Below are 20,389 nucleotides of genomic sequence, written 5' to 3' on the forward strand. Positions count from 1 at the left end.
TCTGATTTCATGTAACGAGGGCGATACATGAAATCAAGTGTGGGGAGGAAGTTATAAATTCTTTCGGGTTTTTGATTTTGGTTAAAAAGGCTTAAAATGGTGAAAATTTTTTAACTTTTATCTTCATAAATTCAAATTTTGTTTACAAATTTATAGACTTTAAAACTAGGTGTATACACCGAAATTATTATCACAAAACAAATTAAGAAACAACCAAATGATTGAGTTTATTTTGTTAAAAATTATAAAACTAGTAGTCATATAAAAGATATAATCGTCATGCTATACCACATTCTAAATGAAAAGAATCATCATGTAATTTGTTGTTCTAACAATCTAATCCAATGCTCATCTATGTAATGATTGTGAAGGAAGTCAAGTCTTCCAATATGCCACACTTGCTAACTTATGTTAGAAGATGTAGTCCAGAACAGCTGTAGGTTGATGAAAAATCTTGGAAAGTCATCTCTATCATCGGCTGGAAATCCACCTCACCTCAGCATCAAACAGGGTTTTTGGTGGTCAGACTTATCCTAACCATGAGATGGATCTGTCTCGTACAATGGGGGGCACATTGCAAATTAGCTTTTAAGACTAATGAATCTAATCCCCAGATGGATGATCTCCGTAAAGATCAACCGCATCTATGTTGACTGCGGCCAACATACATATGCCATAACAAATTGAGGTGTGCAAACTCATGGTTCACCTGTGATATTTGGACATGATATAGTTTCTTCTAAAACCTTATGCTATTTTATGAACTATATTGTGTAAAACCATTTTTAGGACATCCGGTTTCAAGTTCCATGATACTTCAATCATGGGGGCGAGTAGCTTGCTAAGCGCCAACTGAGGCTTCGGTTTTCAGTTACCCTCAACCGGACTTTGAGGTTAAAACCGGAAAACTTGTTAGTGTAAAAACTAACATGTCTAATTTTCAAAATATAAAAGGTTTTTCGCAAAGGTCCTAATTTCCCCAAGGATCCAAATTTTTAAGAAATGTGGACTTTAAAACCCACCTTTCGACTTTAGTGTGATTTCATTTCGTGTATGTACTCAAAGTGTGTGTATTACATTGTGAAATAAATAAAAGCGTGTGTACTCCAAAGGTGTGTGTATACTCAAAACACGTGAGTGTGATATTATGTGTGAAATAAAAAGTGTGAGTGTGTACATTTTGTGATTCGTGTGTGTTTTCATCAATGTGTATTCACTATAGTAAATTAAGATTTCTTGTAAGTCTTGCTTGAGGACAAGCAAGGTTTAAGTGTGGGGATTTTGATAACGCCAAAATCATACATGTTTATTGTCGTTATTCCGATCCGATTTAATATCAATTTGTATGTAATTGTTGTACGTATGTATTATAATTCATGTATATTTGTAAAAGTTCTTTGTAATTGAATAAATGAAGACCAACATCGAAAACAGAGTTAAAACGAAGATTGAACGCGTAAAACAGCCCGAAACCACTGAAACGGGTCCAAATGCGCCGCATCTACCTCAGATGCGGCGCATCTCTGCACCAAATAACTCCCGACAGTTTCAGATGCGGAGCATTAGGATTTCTGGACCAAAACAGCACCAGATGCGGCGCATCTGAGAGGGATACGGCCCATCCAAGCCAGATGCGGCGCATCTGATCCCCTGCCGATAGTTCTGAGTGCAGAATCGAGCTGGAATCTACTGAACCTAAAGAGATGCGGCGCATCTGGTCACTTTCTGGCCAAAATACCTAACTTTTGAGCCTATTTAATGGAGCATTTGGTTTCATACTTGATACACCTTCACTATTACGTTCTCTCTCAGTTCTAGTACGATTTTCAAGGCTCAAAGAAGGCTACAAGGCAATCTCCACTCTTTCAACATCAAGATTAAGCTAGGGTTATTCATCGCAATTGGTATTATTGTTCTATATCTTTTAAACATGAATTCGAATTGTATTTACTGTTTCATTAGTTCTACTATGATTATGTTTGGCTAAAAGCCTTGTGCGTTTGCTTCAATGTAAGATTTATGGCTTGGGATTGTTCTATACTTTGATGTTATGCTAGTTATATATATGTTTGATTGATTAAATTATCTAGTTCAACCGTAAGAACCATTGTTATGCTTGCTTAGTTCATTATTTCAATTATATAGATTGCATACCTATTAATGTGAGTTAACTAGGAAAACAATCTATACTTCAATACACCTAGTAATCTAGACGATTAGATGCATAAACTTAAGTGATTTTGTTATGTGTTTAATTCGGTAATTAAATAAGTTCCAAAGCAACATAGTTATGAAATTACCTCAAGTGATTGTTGTAATTTAGGTTTCACGTGAGTTTAACCGGGTTGGATCTAGTTAGTTAATCAATCTAAATCACCATGTTCTTTCAAAAGATCCATTGTTGTAATCATCCTTGTATCCTAGTTCAATTATGTAAGTTATGACTTGGTTTATGTGAGTTTATCAAAGACCATAGCTTATACTTCAACACCTAGTGATCTAGCCACCTATATGTGAGTATAGGATGTTAATTGAACGATATTTAAGATATACAATCATGTAGTTTACTTAGAGTGATCTTAGTAAACTAGGTTTTATGTGAATTCAACCACAAAAGAATCTTGTTGATTAAACATAGCTCTTAAGTTTATAGAAATTGTGAAATTGATATAAACTACTCTATTGTAACTATCACATAACAGTTTTAATTATAAAAGAACAATCTCTGTCATTTATCAAGCATAGAAGTAAACACCGCATTCTCATTCTTGTTATTCATTATATTTATTTTCTGTTTCGTTAACACAACTTCAAACACAAACCCCCTTTTAGAATAATTAATCGTTGTAAAATCCTTAAAACAAACTTCTCCATGTGGATCGAACTGTTCAATTTACTTGCTAGTTACTGCATGATCGGGTTTTAGTTGCCTGTATTATGTGTTAATTATTAAGCATATTGTCTACATTTTAAAGGTTACGTCTTGACACATCATCTACACATCCATACCAAAAATTTCTTGATTAAAGTAAGTTTTAAAAACTCTAATTTTTGGGTTTTCATGTTTTTGCTACATATTAGGGGAGATATAGTGTCTAGTGCTCAAGTCCTTGAATGTTTACAAATGAATTTGTGTTTAATTGATCATTTGAGTAGTTTTAATGAAATCACGTTTTTATATTGCATGCTAATGATATGAAAGACATATTTTCTGTAAATTATATGTATCAAGATGAAATCCTCTCGAAAAATTAATAACTTTAGGCGTAAGAATCATCGAATTTCGTTAAGAATTGCTCTCGTTATGCTTATTTGAAGTTCTGACTTGTTTATGTTTAAATTCGAATTTTCTGGGCAAAATAATTTATGATTTGAAATGTGATTTACTTACCATCTATTAGATAATTAAAAATCACTCAAGTTAGGCTAGGATATCATGTAAAATGAATACGTACTGCTCATGTTATGTTTGCTCGAATATTGGTTACCCATATTGGCTTAAAACTGTTTTGTATGCATTAGATTTGGTCTAACATGAAGTAATTGTTTTAGAAATTGAGCTTCTGAGAAGTTGTTAGATAAATTACTCTCGAAAAGTAGTTAAATTTTCATATGGATATTGCGTAAATTGGGCGAACGAGTCAAAAGTTAGGATTAAAATAAGGTACGTTTCGGGATAGGCTGAAAAAGTACGTTTTTGACACAATTAACAAGGTGTAATTAAAAACCTAGGATGATAGGATTGTAGGCATCGAAAAGCTATTGAATTTAGACTCAAGAATCGGGTCATTTCGATTTTTCTTGAACCCTATACACTCGTTCAAAGTTTTGTACATTTTATTAAAAGTGCTGTTAAAAACTGATTTGACCAGCGGGTACGTTTGTTGTTTCTGGGGCTGTTCTAGGTCGAATGAGACTATACGAAAAATTGGGTAGATTCTTCACTTAAAAATGCCGCATCTCCAATTAGCGGTGACTGATTTGGAATTGCGATGATTTTTCTAAAAATCACAGAAGTTGAAGCTTTAATACGATGTTAAACTTGTGTTTTTGCAAATGTTTCGGGTTATAAAAATAATAACCAATGCTAGAGACTTGAGACTTTTTGTACGAACTTAATACACTTATATTAACTATTTCATATAGTGTGGTGTGTTCTAAAGTGATAATTTTATATAAGTATAAACCATGTAATTTAAACCGCCCGTTTGGACACTTGACCCGTTTGAGGCTAAAAATGTCAAAATGGGTAACGGGAAACTTAGACACGTCTGATATATTAATTTAAGTAAGTTTGAAGATTGTAATGTGTTAAAAATAAGTTTTGGCATGTTTTGGTCAAAATGGGTATTTATGATCCATTTGGGTCATACGCGCCTACTTTGACCCGTATGCGGAATTTTGAGAACCAAAGGTATGTAACACGTATAAAATATCATTTTTGACTTGTGACATGATTTTTACATGCTCAAGTATTATGGTTTAGAATTTGAGTTGTCGATAGAAATTTTTTATAGTTTTGGTAAAGTGTCAAAAATGACTCTTGGACCTACTTTGCGGACTCGTAATTTGAAATCGGTTAAGTTTGGATTAAAATTGGTATTTGGTATTGAAAGTATTCACGACAAGCTTTAAAATGATATATTATATGTATGATTTTGTTGAGTCTAAACAGGTTTAAAACAAGTATGAAAATGGGCAATTATTGCTGATTTTGAACACGACTATTTTATCAGCATTTTATGTTTCGGGAGGCTATTTTCGCGAGGCCGTAACTTTTAAACCGTAACTTCATTTTTGTCAAATAAACTGTCTATAGAAAGGTGGGATGACATATTTTCCAATGGTCGACCTAAGGTATTATATCGAATTTGGTGGGACCCGAAATCAGCTGCAAAATACTTAAAAAATACATATATGTAAAAAAATATTATTTTGCTATATAAAAATGGATAACTTAAATTTGACCAATGTTTGACTATTTGACCAACTTGAGTAATATTATGAGATTGTTGACTTGTGTTGACTATGTTGACTGTGTTTGACTTACGATTGACTTACATTTGACTTACTTGGACTTTTGTTGACTTTTGCTAAATTTTTCTAAATTTATGAGTCGGACTTGAGCAATAGGACTATACAAACCCTATGGACCAACCTAGCTTATTAGACACTTATTGACCAACATGTGTTCTCTAGGTTGAGGTCTACGGTTACTTGCATTCCGATTTTCGGTCACATCTCTGTGATTTATTTCTGAAGTTGTCAGGTGAGTTTCATTTGCTCCCTTTTTAATTGTTTTTGCAATATATATTTTTGGGCTGAGAATACATGCAATTTATTTTAAACGCAATGGATACAAGTACATACGAAATTCTACACCGAGTTTGAACCGAAAATCCCTTAGCTTTGGTAACTAGTAACTGCCGGTTATAAGAACTGGTGGGCGCGAATAGTAGTATATGGATCCATAGGGCTTGACATCCCCGTCTGTTCTAGGTATAGAAACCCTAGCCTGAACTATAAAATAGACGTATGCTATTTGAGGTTAGTATACGTTGGTTTTCGTGTATTGTACATGTTGGTTGCATGTATGTTAAAACAGGGGTACTTATTATATAGACGTTAAAGTTTAGTTACCAGGGTGCTCAATCTTGTAGAATATTTTGATAAACGTTTCTGGATGAAACAACTGAAATCTTGTGATCCACCTTTATATACAGATTATGCGCTATATTAAAACTATGAACTCACCAACCTTTGTGTTGACACTTTTACCATGTTTATTCTCAGGTCCCTAGAAGTCTTCCGCTATTTGCTTATACGTTATACAAGTTATGTGCATGGAGTCATACATGCTTTATTCGAGAAAACTTTGCATTCACAAAATCATCACCATGTATCTTATTTTGACTGCATTGTCAACAGATGTATTATTGTAAACTATTATTTACGGTGATTGTCTATATGTAGAAATCATCAGATGTCAAAAACCTTGGATTTAGATATTCATTTATGGTGTGCCTTTTCAAAAGAATGCAATGTTTACAAAACGTATCATATAGAGGTCAATACCTCGCAATGAAACGGTAAATAACGTACTGCGTCAACAGCGATTTTGACGGGTCGTTACAGATGACATCATAAATTAATTTAATTGACAATTAAAATTTAATATTTACAATTAATTATGATTAAGATATAAATTAACAAAAAATGCGGCCTTTATTCCTTTTGTAATTTATGGAGTATTTGTTTTTTTATATGGTAGATAAAATTACCCCCGTGTTTTGCAATGTATTCGCTAAATCAAAAAGCATATACGGATACAAATTGTCATCCTTAAAATATCTTTTTTTTCCCAAATCAAATTAAAACCCTATAAAACTCAAACGAATTGCACGCCTTTATTTACTCTCTTTTACAAAGAATTCAAATTTATCTCCTAAAAAAATAGTTTCATTCATCTTCTACACCATCTTTTAATGGATCTTTTCATCTACTCCAAGCTTCATCACAAGTCTTTTTAGGTAAATCAATCTTTTGATTAAAGAGTTTATCAATTAGATTATCTTTGTTTAATTATTGGTTATGAGTTAAGGGCTCATACCTTTTATTGGTTCATGATATTTTTGAATTTGGATAAATGTATTTCATCATAAAAAATTTTATATAGTTTTTTACTTATCTTAATTCATTGGATGCATACCACATATTCGATAAAATGACAAAAATGAATTTGATTTTTGTTAACATGAGTTGCTCTTCGTAAGGTTATAAATCTAGAATATAAATGACATCATAAATAGTCATTTTTCTTCATTGAAAAAAATCAAAAAGAAAATAGAAAAAAATATAACCCACTTGGATGACATCATAAATCAATTTAATTTAAAATTAAAATTTAATCTTTACAATTAAGTATGACTAAGATATAAATTAACAAAAGATGCAGCCTTTATTCCTTTTGTAATTTACGGAATATTTGTTTTTTTATATGGTAAATAAAATTACCCCTGTGCTCCGCAATATATTCGCTAAATCAAAAAGCATATACAGATACAAATCGCCTTCCTTAAAATATCTCATTTTTCTCAATGAATAAATGAACAAATGTACAAATTTTAAAGCATATTGTACAAATTTCCTATAATAATTGTATTTTAATTTTTAAAAAAATTTCGAAAGGCATTTGTTATTAGTAATAATTATTATTAAAAATATAAATACTCAATTTTTAAGCAAACTTTATTATTATTATTATTATTATTATTATTATTATTATTATTATTATTATTATTATTATTATTATTATTATTATTATTATTATTATTATTTATTATTGTTATTATAATTATATTATAATTATAATTATAATAATTATTATTAGAATATTACTATTCAAATATGGATTCTCTTTACGAGATTAATAACGTTACATATGTATCCGAAAATACATGTCTCTATATGTTTGTAAAAACAACGACAAGTTTCTTAGTCAGAATCTGCGGTTTTACGGGTCATTAAACTAAACGACTTTAGCATTTACATTCACTTAATTCCGAAAACATATCATTGAACTGTTTCGTTTAACCAAACCCGTAGTTCCACGGGTCATTTCACTAGTGCAAATTAAATCTCTCTTTTATATAAATAACTAGTCCGGACCGGCCCGCGCGTTGCGGCGGGGGCTTTCGGGCTGCGTATTTATATTTAATGTAGCATTGTGTATTTACAGAGGGGAACACGGCCCATGTGTTAAGCGCCGTTTTAGATGTCGTTGTGTTAATCGTTTTTTAAAAAAGTATCCGTTTCGAACGTAGTTAGTTTTGTTTTGTTCAATAAATTTTTTCGAGTGTAACGGCGCTGTCAGAAAAATTTAACTCGCGGTGAACAGAAAGATACAGGTTGTCGTTGTGTTTAGCGTTTTTTAAAAAGTGTCCGTTTCGAACGTGGTTAGTTTCGTTTTGTTCATAAAATTATTTTGAGTCTGACGCTGCCGTAGAAAAAATTTAACTTATGGCGAGCGGGAACATAGGGGTTGTCGTTGTGTTTAGCGTTTTTTTTAAAAAAAATTGTCCGTTTCACGTATAGTTAGTCCCGTTGGGTTCGTAAGATTTTTCCGAGATGAACGGTGGTCTCGGAAAAATTTAATTCGCACCCAGCGAGAAGATAGAGCCCGTTATAAATTCGGGTGGAATTAGTTTCTTTTATTTTAATAAAATTATATGTTTACACTTTTAACCACTGAAAATGTGTAAACTTGAGGGGCCGTTGTGTAAATATAGCCGAAGTTGAGGAACCGTTTATAATGTGAACGTAAACACAAAACGACAATAGAATATAACTGAAACGACACAATTGCCCACCACATTTAGTATATAAGGATTACCACCACATTTATCAATATAACTAATAGACAAAACCCTGTAACACTATTCATCAATAGTACTAGGGGTATTTTAGTCATTTCGCTTTTTTTAAACATAAGAGGAATACGTGGATTGCCATATACAGAGGTAGTAAGATCTTTAAATATTGCTTCCATCTGTGTTTCAGAATATAAAGTTCCACCAACATGATTCAGATAAACATTTCCTACCCAAAAAATAAATCAAAATAAAAAATAAGAAATTACATACATACATACAATCAAAAATAAAAAAGAAACATTACAAAACCCTGTAGCACTATTCATCAATAGTACCAGGGGTATTTTGGTCATTTCGCCTTTTAAAAAAAACATAAGAGGAATACGTGGATTGCCATATACACAGGTAGTAAGATCTTTAAATATTGCTTCCATCTGTGTTTCAGAATATAAAGAAACATTACAATAAAGGAATTATTACCGTCAAGTCTTTCAAATTCAGTAGCTCTAATATGATCAATGTTGTTTGGTGCGTTCGGATAGCCATAAGATTCACCGAATTCTTTCAAAAATTCTTCTTTAGCCGTATTCATCATGTTGCTTTGCCTTTGCACATCAGGTGTTTGATCTTTTGCTTCAAAGAAGAAAAAAAATGAGTGAATGATAAACTTGCATATTCTAATTTATCAATATAACTAATAGACAAAAACATACTCCACCCAAATATTTAACAGGTCATATCCTCTCGCTCGCAACGAGTTAAATTTTTCCGGCATCATCGTTAAACTCGAAATAATTTTAAGAACACAACGTCACTAACTATACGCAAAACGGATTCTTTTTTAAAAACGCTAAATATTTGGGGTACTTTTTATACACGTTTATTTTGCATTAAATTTTTAAAAGTTGACAATTCCATAGCGAAACGCGTAGATGCACATATATTGTTAGTTTAAAATAACATTTAAATCTTTCACGGGTTATACCTTTTAGTTCGACTCGAGTTGGGCTTCAACGACATCATCGTTAGCCACGAAATAATTTTACAAACTAAACGCAATAAAATACATTGAAAATCGAACCCCGGCGCGAATTCCTAGAAAAACCCCACACTTTTTACAAAAATTAAAATCAACCCCCCAATAGGGGGTAAAGTGTCAAATACTTATTCTCATAAAAAATCTTAAATAAACTCCACCCAAATATTCAACGGGTCATATCTTCTCGCTCGCAAGGAGTTAAATTTTACCGGCAACATCGTTAAACTCGAAATAATTTTAGGAACACAATGTCAGTAACTATACGCGAAACGGACGTTTTTTAAAAAACGCTAAATATTTGAGGTACTTTTCATACAAGTTGATTTTGCGTTAAATTTTTTAAAAGTCGACAATTCCATATCGAAACGCGGTGATGCACATATATTGTTAATTTAAAATAACATTTAAATCTTTCACGGATTATACCTTTTAGTTCTTGCGTTTCAACGACATCATCGTTCGCCACGAAATAATTTTACAAACTAAACGCAATAAAATACATTGAAAACCGAACCCCGACGCAACGCGAGGGAACACAACTAGTTTAGTATATAAGAATTAATTAATAATTACCCACCACATTTAGTATATAAGGATTAATAATAATAGAAATAGAAATAATAGATAAATAGATTTATTTAAGTTTAAAAAAAAAAAAATCAATTTATTAGGGAGTAAAATAAAAAGTCTTTCTTTTGCTGTATGAGAATATGCCAGACTCTCTTCTTCACATATTCCACTACCTTCTTTTGCTTCTCATTTCTTTAATCGTTGCATATCTACCAACAACACAACCTTCATTGATTAACAATCAATTTAGGGTTTCAAACAGAAATCAACTTTATTTGTTACACAGTTTCACAACCCATGATCCATAACCACTAATTTCTCTTCAAATCAGTTATACCAAATTTCAAGTTCACTTTTCTTGATCAATTATGAGATGACCATCTAATTTTTCGCGTTGGAATCAGAAATTGCATTATTTTGGTGGAAAAAATTGATACAGTAGTTGGTGTTTTGCGTGGTTGTACTGATTGCACACAAAGTGTTCGTTAAATTGCCTAAACCAAGTTTACATCTGGGTTAACAGTAGAAATATGAGATGATGTATTTGATCACACTAGATTGCTACTTTTTATTAAATTGGAGGGAGATGTTGGATACAATAGTGTGTTTGTACTGATTGCATACCAAGTGTTTGATACATTGCGTTAAGCAAGTTTATAATGGCTGAAAGTAGTGGGCAGTATGAAGAGGCGGCTCGTAGTAATGCTGATATGTTGCGCAACACGCCATCGAATATTCGGAGATTGATTGGTGAAATACAGCAGTGTGAGGGGCGGCAGAAGTATATTGCACATACTAGAAGCCCATCTGATGGTGGTGATGTTAGATGGTATTTTTCTAAAATCCCAATGGCAGATAATGGTGAGTTGTTTGATTATAATCTATTAGCTTACAAAGTGTTGGTGTCATTGTAGGAAATGTATCGAGTACTACGAGTATAATTGACTAATTGTTTAGATAATAATATTGATCTATGCCTGATATATTGATTGTTTATAAACATTGGCTTGAGGGGTTTAAGTAGGGATTTTGGTATTCTTAGCAGGAATTGTAATGTTTTGTTGCTCATTGTTACCAACTTGCTATAGATATTATGTTTAGGGCTTTATAGTTTTCTTTGTTCGTTGTGCTCGTTGAATACAGGGGAATTCAGGGCTGATTGCCGAATTTAGATAGTTGCTCACTTGAACTGTATCAGGTCACACTGTCATAGTGATAGGATTGAACATCTTCCATGCTATTAATTGTGGTCACCCATGAATTAGTTTGAATCTTTGATGGTAGAAAGTTGAATGCTTTTAGGCTGGATTCGTGTAGTGTATTCATTTCTTTTGTATATGATATTGATTGATTCAATGTTACTATTGCTTATATACAGACTTAGCTGCTGCTTTACCACAAACAGAGGTAGTAGGGAAAGGTGATTATTTTCGGTTTGGCATGAGAGATTCTCTTGCTATAGAGGCATCGTTCTTGCAGGTCAGACCATTTGTTTTCGGTGTTCTATCGAAGTTACTTATTGGTTTGACATTCTTTGTTCTCTTTAGGGTTGTGGTTGGAAAAATATGAAGTTTCTATATGTTTTTATTTGTTCATAATGGACAACACTAGAAAAAAGAGGGAAACAAAACAACAATGAGGAAACCAAATAAATTAGGATACTGATAAACTATGAAACTGAAAAAAGTAAGACTAATTTTAATCCTATCTCCAACAAGGGTCACTCAGCAGAATGTTGCTTATTGTAGCATATACTTACATACTCTTTTATAGCAATTTTTACATTCATGCACTAATGTTAAAGTACTGATGTACATACTACATATGCAGCGAGAAGAGGAGTTGCTTTCTAATTGGTGGAGAGAGTATGGTGAATGTAGTGTCGGTCCAAAAGGGTCACTTTCTTCAATTTTCGAGCTAACACCATATGATTCACCAAACACTCGATCAAGCCGACAATGCGCAGATGAAGAAGAAAGGGTTGGTGTCCCTGTGAAAGGAGGCTTGTATGAGGTATCGTCCCTTCTCATTAATTCATGGTTTTCAGAAACCGTGCTGGTTTTCAAGCCTCCATCTTAATTAATGTGAACTCTATGTTCTTATTGTACCACTTATTCTTCATGTAAATTGGAGGATGGTGAGAAGATTTTAGATTAAAATATGGTTGGTATGGTAAAAGATGGTGATTGGGGTTGAATATATCATATTAGTTAATAAGTAGACTTAATGGTATGCTTACTTGTTTGTTGTATGTTACTACTGCAGGTAGACTTATTAAGTAGACATAGTTTTCCTGTTTATTGGAATGGAGACAATCGGCGCGTTCTAAGAGGCCATTGGTTTGCTCGAAAAGGGAGTCTTGATTGGCTTCCACTTCGCGAGGATGTTGCTGAACAGTTAGAGTATGCTTATCGCAGTCGGGTAAGTAATCTAACAAACGGGTCGAATTTTGACCGTGTTTGACCCGTTATCCCTTTGTTAATGTTTTAAAACCGGGCCACTATTCATAAGAAAATGGGTCGAATCTGCCACCTCTAATTTGGTGTTTGTTATCTTCAAGGAATCTCTTATTCTCGTAGTTCAGTGCTTTTAAGTGCAACTAATATTTATTAACCTATCTTCTCCATTAACTTAACAATTCTTAAAGCATATAATTGTGCTTTCCATCGCTTTTGTGAGTTAGTCCATATTATTTTATTTAGACCAAATGTGATTCATATTTAACTATTGCCTAGTTTTATGGTTTGATTTTTTCTCTCTTCAGGTTTGGCACCGTAGAACATTTCAACCATCAGGGTTATTTGCAGCCCGTGTAGATATGCAAGGGTCTAGCCCGGTATTTTGATGTTTGAATCTAAACCTATATTCAGGACTTCTCATTCTTGTATCCTTTCGCATAAGGATTGATCATGTTACTTTCTCGTTTCTTGCAGGGTTTGCATGCACTTTTTACAGGTGAGGATGATACATGGGATGCTTGGCTAAATGTTCCCTCATCTGGATTTGCTGGTGTAGTTAGTTTTGGAGGGACTAGCATCAAATTAAGGCGTGGTTATGCTTCATCTCATTCACCAAAACCAACTCAGGTAATTTTTATGCTGTTTTGGGATACATAAATGATGCATTCAAATGTGGCATAATGGGCGGGCTGGATGGGTTCAGTAATGGTCAAAACTAGTCATGTTTGGTACATGGTGGGTTGGAATTGGATTGACGACCCAGAGAACTTTCTACCAAATGTTATGATTCTCTTTAGTTAACAATGAGTGTGACAAGTATGAAATGGGTGGCAAAACATTTCAATTGGTAGACATGGGTGGTGTGAGGTTCTGGCCCACTGTTCATTGAGTTGGTAGGTGCCTGCTTCGTAATATTAGGTTGCAAGTTCGAATATTCTCTTTAAAACTTTACATAGCTAAAAGTAAAAAAAAATATACTATCACTATAATTAATGTGAGTTATAATAATAATAATTACTATACACAAAAAATTCCGTAAAGTAATAATGTTTGCATGCTTGATCTTTAATCTTTAATTAGACTTATTATATCAGTATATTCATCATATTCTGTGTTTAACTTTCTCCAACTTCAACTTATTGATTTTAGTTGGTACAAATTCTTTTCATTAGAAGATAGTTTCTATATCTTACTACATAATTTTTAGTTTTAACTTACTAATATTAGGTTTTAATTGTTGTGATTCAGTTATTAATAAATTTTCAATTAATAAATGATTTTTTCTCTATTTTAATATTCTTTTACGAACGAGGATGAGTTTCAAACATTCGCAAGGAAGTGCGATCATAAAACCTTGTTATTATAAACTGGAGGCAACTTCCGACATTTGACCCGCTCATCCCATCTGACCCGCTTTCATTCTAGCTATTGTTCGACACATTAGAGATATACTGATGTCGTGGCATATTCATTGCTATCATCTGTTTCACTATGCTGTCATTTCTTGTACATTCGTCAATGTAAGCAAGATTTCGTATCAAATTTGTGTTTATAGGATGAGTTACGTCAGCAGAAAGAAGAAGAAATGGACGATTACTGTTCACAGGTAAAGCTTATGGCATTTTACTGGGCTATATGAACCCCTTTATTGATTGTTGACCTGCATGTAGTAAATATTATTTTGGTCTGCAAATTCTTACAGGTCCCAGTTCGGCATCTAGTATTCATGGTTCATGGTATCGGTCAAAGGTTGCAGAAAGCAAATTTAGTTGACGATGTTGGCACCTTCCGCCAAGTTACACAAAGTCTTGCTGATTTGCACTTAACGTCTTACCAACGTGGAACTCAAAGGGTTCTTTTCATTCCATGCCAGGTAAATATTATGTTTATGGCTTTAACTGGTTGTGGCAACATGGGCGGGTCAATTTATATCCTTGATCTGAGTGGTCTTTTTATATATTTCCAGTGGAGGAAAGACTTAAAACTTAGTGGTGAGTCAGCCGTAGAAAGATGCACGTTACCCGGTGTACGCGGGTTGCGTGTAACATTGAGTGCAACCGTTCATGATGTATTATATTACATGAGCCCAATTTACTGCCAGGATATCATTGACTCGGTATGTATATTCACTATGATCTCTTGGTTCTATGCACCCTATATTCACTTTCTCCATTGTGCTATCGAAACTTGAGCGTTACAATTGTTCTAATGACTTGTGCAGGTTTCGAACCAGTTAAACAGGTTATATATGAAGTTTCTTAAGAGGAATCCTGGTTATGATGGAAAGGTATTTGAATTCTTTCAGTTGATTGCATATAGTATGGTTGTTCTAACAGCTGCAGACTAGCTGAGTTGAGCTGAACCTCAGCTCGACTCGATCACCTTAGGTTAAACTTGAACTTAATCAGCTAGCTCAACCAGGCTTCATGAAATAGTCTAGCTTTCAATTAAGGGAAAAATTCAAGCTTGATTTGGATGCTTTATTGGCTTAAAAATGTTAATTAATAAACCATGCTCAATATGATTGTAAATAAGAGAAAAAAAAGTAACCACACTCATTTAAACAAAGCTTGATCCTAAGGGTATGTTTGACAAAACTAGCTGGTAGCTTGTAGGTGTTAGCTGTTACCTTTTTATATGTATTTAGGTGTTTGGCATAGTAGATGGAACATTAAAATAAAGAGTAAAATGACAAAAGCTGGGAGCTTTTTCTTAAACGCTAGTTCTAGTAGCTTTTAGTTTTTCCTTCCGTATAATAGCTTTAAGCTTTTTAAACCAAACGAAGCTTTTTATCGAGCTTTTTCATAAAAGTTGGTAGCTAGAAGCTCCAAAAAGCTCGCATCCAAACATACCATAAAGCTTGATAGTATTCTTTGGAAAAGCTAAAGAAGTCGTCTTTTTTCCAAATGAATTGATAAAAGCTCTAGTATTTTGCTACCCCGTTTATAAGTGTATATGTACACGCACATAAAGTTACTATCACACTTCAAGTACTTGTTATTAGTTTCGAACTCGTTCTTTTTCAAATTTAAACTCAAAGAAGATTGACTTGAACGAGCTCAAAAACTTGATTAATGCTTGAATCGTTTGCAGTGTTAGACTTACTCGTTTTTTTCTTTCTTTCTTTCTTTCTTTCTTTTTTTTTTTTTTCTGTCAGGTTTCGTTGTATGGCCATTCGTTAGGAAGTGTTCTCTCTTATGACATCCTTTGTCACCAGGAGACTCTGTCATCACCGTTTCCCATGGAATGGATGTATAATGACCATAACCACGAAACATCTTCAGTGCGTGATTCATCATCAAATTCAGCCGAAAAAGACGTAACCGCAAGTAGTATACTCCCCGAAACACACGTTGAAGAGTGTCGATCTACTTTCACTCCGTCTTTAGTTTCGGATGAATTGGCAACGGATTCTGAGAAACACAATAGTCTGGTGTTGGATGAAACTGGAGTCAATACTGTTATTGATTATCCGATTCAATTGAACTCTGAAAAGAACAACCATGTTTCAGATGAATGCACATCCATCAATAGTGACGTTGTAACGAGCAACTCAAATCAAATTGATGTGGAAACAAACAAGAATGATGAAAACTTAGTAATCAAGTCTCTTCAGGAAGAGGTCATGAAGTTTAACACTCACCCTTTCAATTAAATGATTTTGTCATTATCTTAAATTCCTAATTAAGAATGTTTTATTCATGCAGATTGATTCTTTGAATGCCAGAGTTAAAGAGTTAGAATCACAAAAAACTGTAGCTTCAATTGAAAGAAGTGAAAGTATCCCCAAGAGTTCTGCGTGTTCAGCAAAAGGCAGTTTGAAGAGTTACACGCCTTATATAAAGTACACCAAGTTGTTGTTCAAGGTAATAATTATGTTTTATATGCTCTAATTCTGCTTTTTATTTCTAAATCAGTAGATGCATTAGACGACCTTTTTTGGTTTTGTTTTGTTGTTGACCCATGGGTTGCTCCATATTCTTGCCAGGTTGATACCTTTTTTGCAGTTGGTTCTCCTCTTGGCGTATTTCTTGCATTGCGCAATGTACGCATCGGAATTGGTAATGCTTTTCTCATACCCTTTTTACCTTTTGATCCTTCAGAGATTAACAGAACCGAAAAAATTGTAAATTTGCCCAGTTTTTCGGACTTCGAAAATCTTTATCTCAAGGGCTTGATAATTCTTTTGCACCAAGTATGGGAGTACAAGAACCTCATTTATGGTTATGTTTTAATTTTTTCATAGGGAAAGGAAAAGATTATTGGGAAGATGAAAATATAATTGAAGAGATCCCATGTTGTCGGCAAATGTTTAACATTTTTCATCCTTACGATCCTGTAGCATACAGGTATCTGTGGTGCCTTATTTTATAAAGTACTAAACATTTATCTGTTAAATTATTACTTTGTTTTCATAATGTATATGCTGGTTAACACTAAAAATGTTAGTCCATCTATCACACATATATGGATATACACATGTATTTTTTTTTTTTTTTGCACGAATTCTGTATTAAGTTAAAAGAACTATTCTGTTTACGCGTGACTCAAATAAATTGATATTATGCTCAGAGTAGAACCACTTGTTTGTAAGGAGTATATTGACAAACATCCGGTCCTTGTTCCTTATCATAGAGGTGGAAAGAGGCTGCATGTTGGATACCAGGTATACATGTTATACAAATTATACCCAAATGCCTGACCCACCCATATTGCCACCTCTAACTTTAACGTTTAAGCCTTCATTACAATAATGCATGTACATGATGGTGCAGGAATTCATAGAAGGAATTGCATCGCGCTCTCAGGTGGTGGTTGATCAAATGAGTTTGGCAAAGGTTGTTACCAGACACCTCTAACTGTCATATTATGTATTCTGTTATTTAAAGCTGGACTACTAAACATTTTACTTTATAGTTTATTGCTTAGAAATATACCTATTATGTTTTCTAATTAGGCATTTCCTATTTTAGGTTAAAGTGCTGACAGTGTGTCAATCAAGAGACAGTGATGATAATGAAGGTAATTTAAGTATATCTAGTACCAACTTCTACCCATATAAACTTGACCCATTTATTTACTTTCTTGTTAAACAATCTTTTTAGTTTGTTACTTATATGTGCTATATTCTGGCTTAGCAGAAACCTCAGAAGAACATGAAGAAACAGAGAGCTCGTATGGTTCGATAATGTTGGAGAGGTTAACAGGGAGTCAAGATGGGCGAATCGATCATATGCTTCAAGTACGTATACTTTTTTTTCTGCCAAGTTTTTTATCTATTAACTTACTAGAGGTGGCGAGATTCTTCTTTTAAAGGCCTTAATGGGTTTGAGCTAATTTAACCAAATAATGAAACTGGCCAAATGGTCTAGTGGGTCAAACAAGTTGAAGTTAAACTGAAATGTACTTGAATGCTAAAAAAATATGGATCGTGATTGTAATAACATATTTTTTTTATCATAGGTAATACATTATCAGAAGTATATAGAATTAAAAATAAAAGAATGAACAAGTACTGTGAGTCAACCCAACCTGTTTTGACTTATAAAAAAAAAAAAAACTTTTACTTACCCCCACACCCACTTTGGTACCTTTTACTTCCAACTTCTTTCAACTGAATTTTCATCTTTTCTTTCCCATTGTCGCCTGATCCGAATGCTCAGTTGTTAAATTTTTGGTAATGCAGAATAAAACATTCGAACATCAGTACATATCAGCGGTTGGCGCACATACGTAAGTACATATATTTCACATTATATATTTTGAATGATAATGATATATTTCATTTTCAAGCTCATCGATAATTCATCAACACTTTTCCTTGTTGTTTGGTTCTATAAGTTGTAACTTTTAGAATTAGGCTCTCTATATTATCATTTATTGAAATCGAAATTCTAAAAAATTTCTTTTGTTTTATGTTGCAGAAAATACTGGAGGGACCCTGATACTGCGCTATTTATACTAAAGCATTTGTATAGAGATATACCGAATGGGCCCAAAATTCCAAAAAATCACACAGAGAATGCTTCAGTTCAAGAAAACGATGATTGGAAGGACATGTTTGATAATGAAGAGCTTCCTTTAACTTTTGCCAGTGAGCAGTTCCTGAAGCAGTTTTCGGTTGGAGCCAAAAAGTTCAGAAATCAATGAATCATGCTTACTGTCGTCTTGTTGATCTGGTATATAATGTAAATGCAGGTAATAATGAGTACGAATAAGATCCTCACATTGTAGAGTTCTTTAGGGGAATATTTGTCAATCTGTTCTATTTTATTTTATTTTTTTATTTTTTTTTTGGAAGGCAACAAAATACACTGTAATATTGGGCTTCCTGCTACACTAAGATAGATCATAGAAGTTAGAGAGACATATTTTTTTACAATGTTGTAGGATTGATTTTAGGTCTATCAACATGTCCGTCAATCTGTTTTTTATGTGAGAACACATTGATTTGTTTTCATCCCGATTTCAATTTGTGTTTGTTGTATGTAGGTGCAGAAACTAGGAAGTTTTGGCGAAGATAAAACACAGAATGCGAGATCTAGCATATGTTAAAATCCAACAGGAAGCTGCGAATAAACACAACTACGGAGAATGTTAGTTTGCTTTACTCGGACCTTTTTTTAATCCATTCTGGAAAATGGAAACACAAAACCTTGTACCTTGAGCCTGAAAACATGTACAAAATAGTTGAAGTGATGGTACTAGAACACAGACTGATTACCTTTTGTAAATGATAGATCTCCCTACGATGCATTGCACGTTTGACCAAGTGTGTGTACTTTTTGTATGATTTCTAGTTTTGTGGTTCTGACAAATTGAGACAAGTTTGACCAAGTGTGTGAACTTTTTTGTTCATTTTAAGTTCTACTCGGATATGTTAATTAAGCTAGATCTCGTGCATTGCACATGTAGCCAGACCGCTTCGTAGTTCAAGTTTTTGCTGATTCACGAAGGAATATTTTGGTAATGATTATATGGATATGGATATTGAATATGGATACTACAACAACAACAATATCCAATCCCATTAGAGTGGGTATGGGGAGGTGAGATGTAGACAATTCTTTCTCTATCCTAGAATAAAGAGAAATCATTTCTCCACCCCGAGTTAAACACTCACAAGAGCGGAGAAAGTCCTCCCTCTCACTATTCGACGGGTAAAGAGATTGCTTTCAAGGGGACCTCCGGCCATAAAGAATGAATATATATATATATATATATATATATATATATATATATATATATATATATATATATATATATATATATATATATATATATATATATATATATAATAGTAATAATAAATAAGAAAATAAAAAAATAAAATAAACGGAGACGCTATGAAAATGGTATAATCAAATTTTCATAGGTTTTACATCTTGCCTGGAGTTCAATTTAGGCTCTAAGCGGCAGTCAAGTCGCCAATAAATCGACGCTTGCTAAGCCTCGCTTAACAGAACCGTGTATATGTGTGTATATATATATAAATAATAATAATACTCATAGTACCCAAAAAAAAAAGTATATATATATATATATATATATATATATATATATATATATATATATATATATATATATATATATATATATATATATGAGAACGTACCTTAGGCTGCTGAGCAGGGCTCCAGACAAATCGAGAAAAGCTACACTAAAAATAAAACATAAAACATACATATCTACAGACATAAACCAACATACATACATACATACATACATACATACATACATACATACATACTACGTACGTACGTACGTACGTACATATGTACGTACGTACATACATACATACATACATACATACTTACGTACGTACGTACGTACATTCAAACATCCGTATCTAAACAATACATAAAACAAACACACATGAAACATACAAGCGTACATATAAACCTACCCACAAAGACAGAAACATACAAACACACTAACAAACCTACATC

At 33.2% G+C, this 20,389-nt stretch overlaps 1 protein-coding gene across 1 annotated transcript; it reads left to right on the forward strand.

Moving 5' to 3' along the window:
* Nucleotides 1–10,203: 10,203 nt before the first annotated feature.
* On the forward strand, nucleotides 10,204–19,397 carry LOC139898409 (phospholipase SGR2-like). The gene is made up of 21 exons (XM_071881135.1): nucleotides 10,204–10,842; nucleotides 11,360–11,460; nucleotides 11,812–11,994; nucleotides 12,247–12,402; nucleotides 12,746–12,817; nucleotides 12,915–13,067; nucleotides 13,996–14,046; nucleotides 14,143–14,313; nucleotides 14,407–14,556; nucleotides 14,662–14,727; nucleotides 15,598–16,062; nucleotides 16,148–16,306; nucleotides 16,429–16,501; nucleotides 16,687–16,789; nucleotides 17,013–17,106; nucleotides 17,216–17,278; nucleotides 17,414–17,462; nucleotides 17,582–17,682; nucleotides 18,127–18,173; nucleotides 18,365–18,638; nucleotides 18,933–19,397. Exons 1-20 carry the CDS (start codon nucleotides 10,641–10,643, stop codon nucleotides 18,588–18,590), a joined length of 2,685 nt encoding a protein of 894 aa, XP_071737236.1. The 5' UTR covers nucleotides 10,204–10,640; the 3' UTR covers nucleotides 18,591–18,638; nucleotides 18,933–19,397.
* Nucleotides 19,398–20,389: the final 992 nt, after the last annotated feature.

This window comes from Rutidosis leptorrhynchoides, chromosome 3, assembly GCF_046630445.1.
Source record: "Rutidosis leptorrhynchoides isolate AG116_Rl617_1_P2 chromosome 3, CSIRO_AGI_Rlap_v1, whole genome shotgun sequence".
NCBI classification, from domain to species: Eukaryota; Viridiplantae; Streptophyta; class Magnoliopsida; order Asterales; family Asteraceae; genus Rutidosis; species Rutidosis leptorrhynchoides.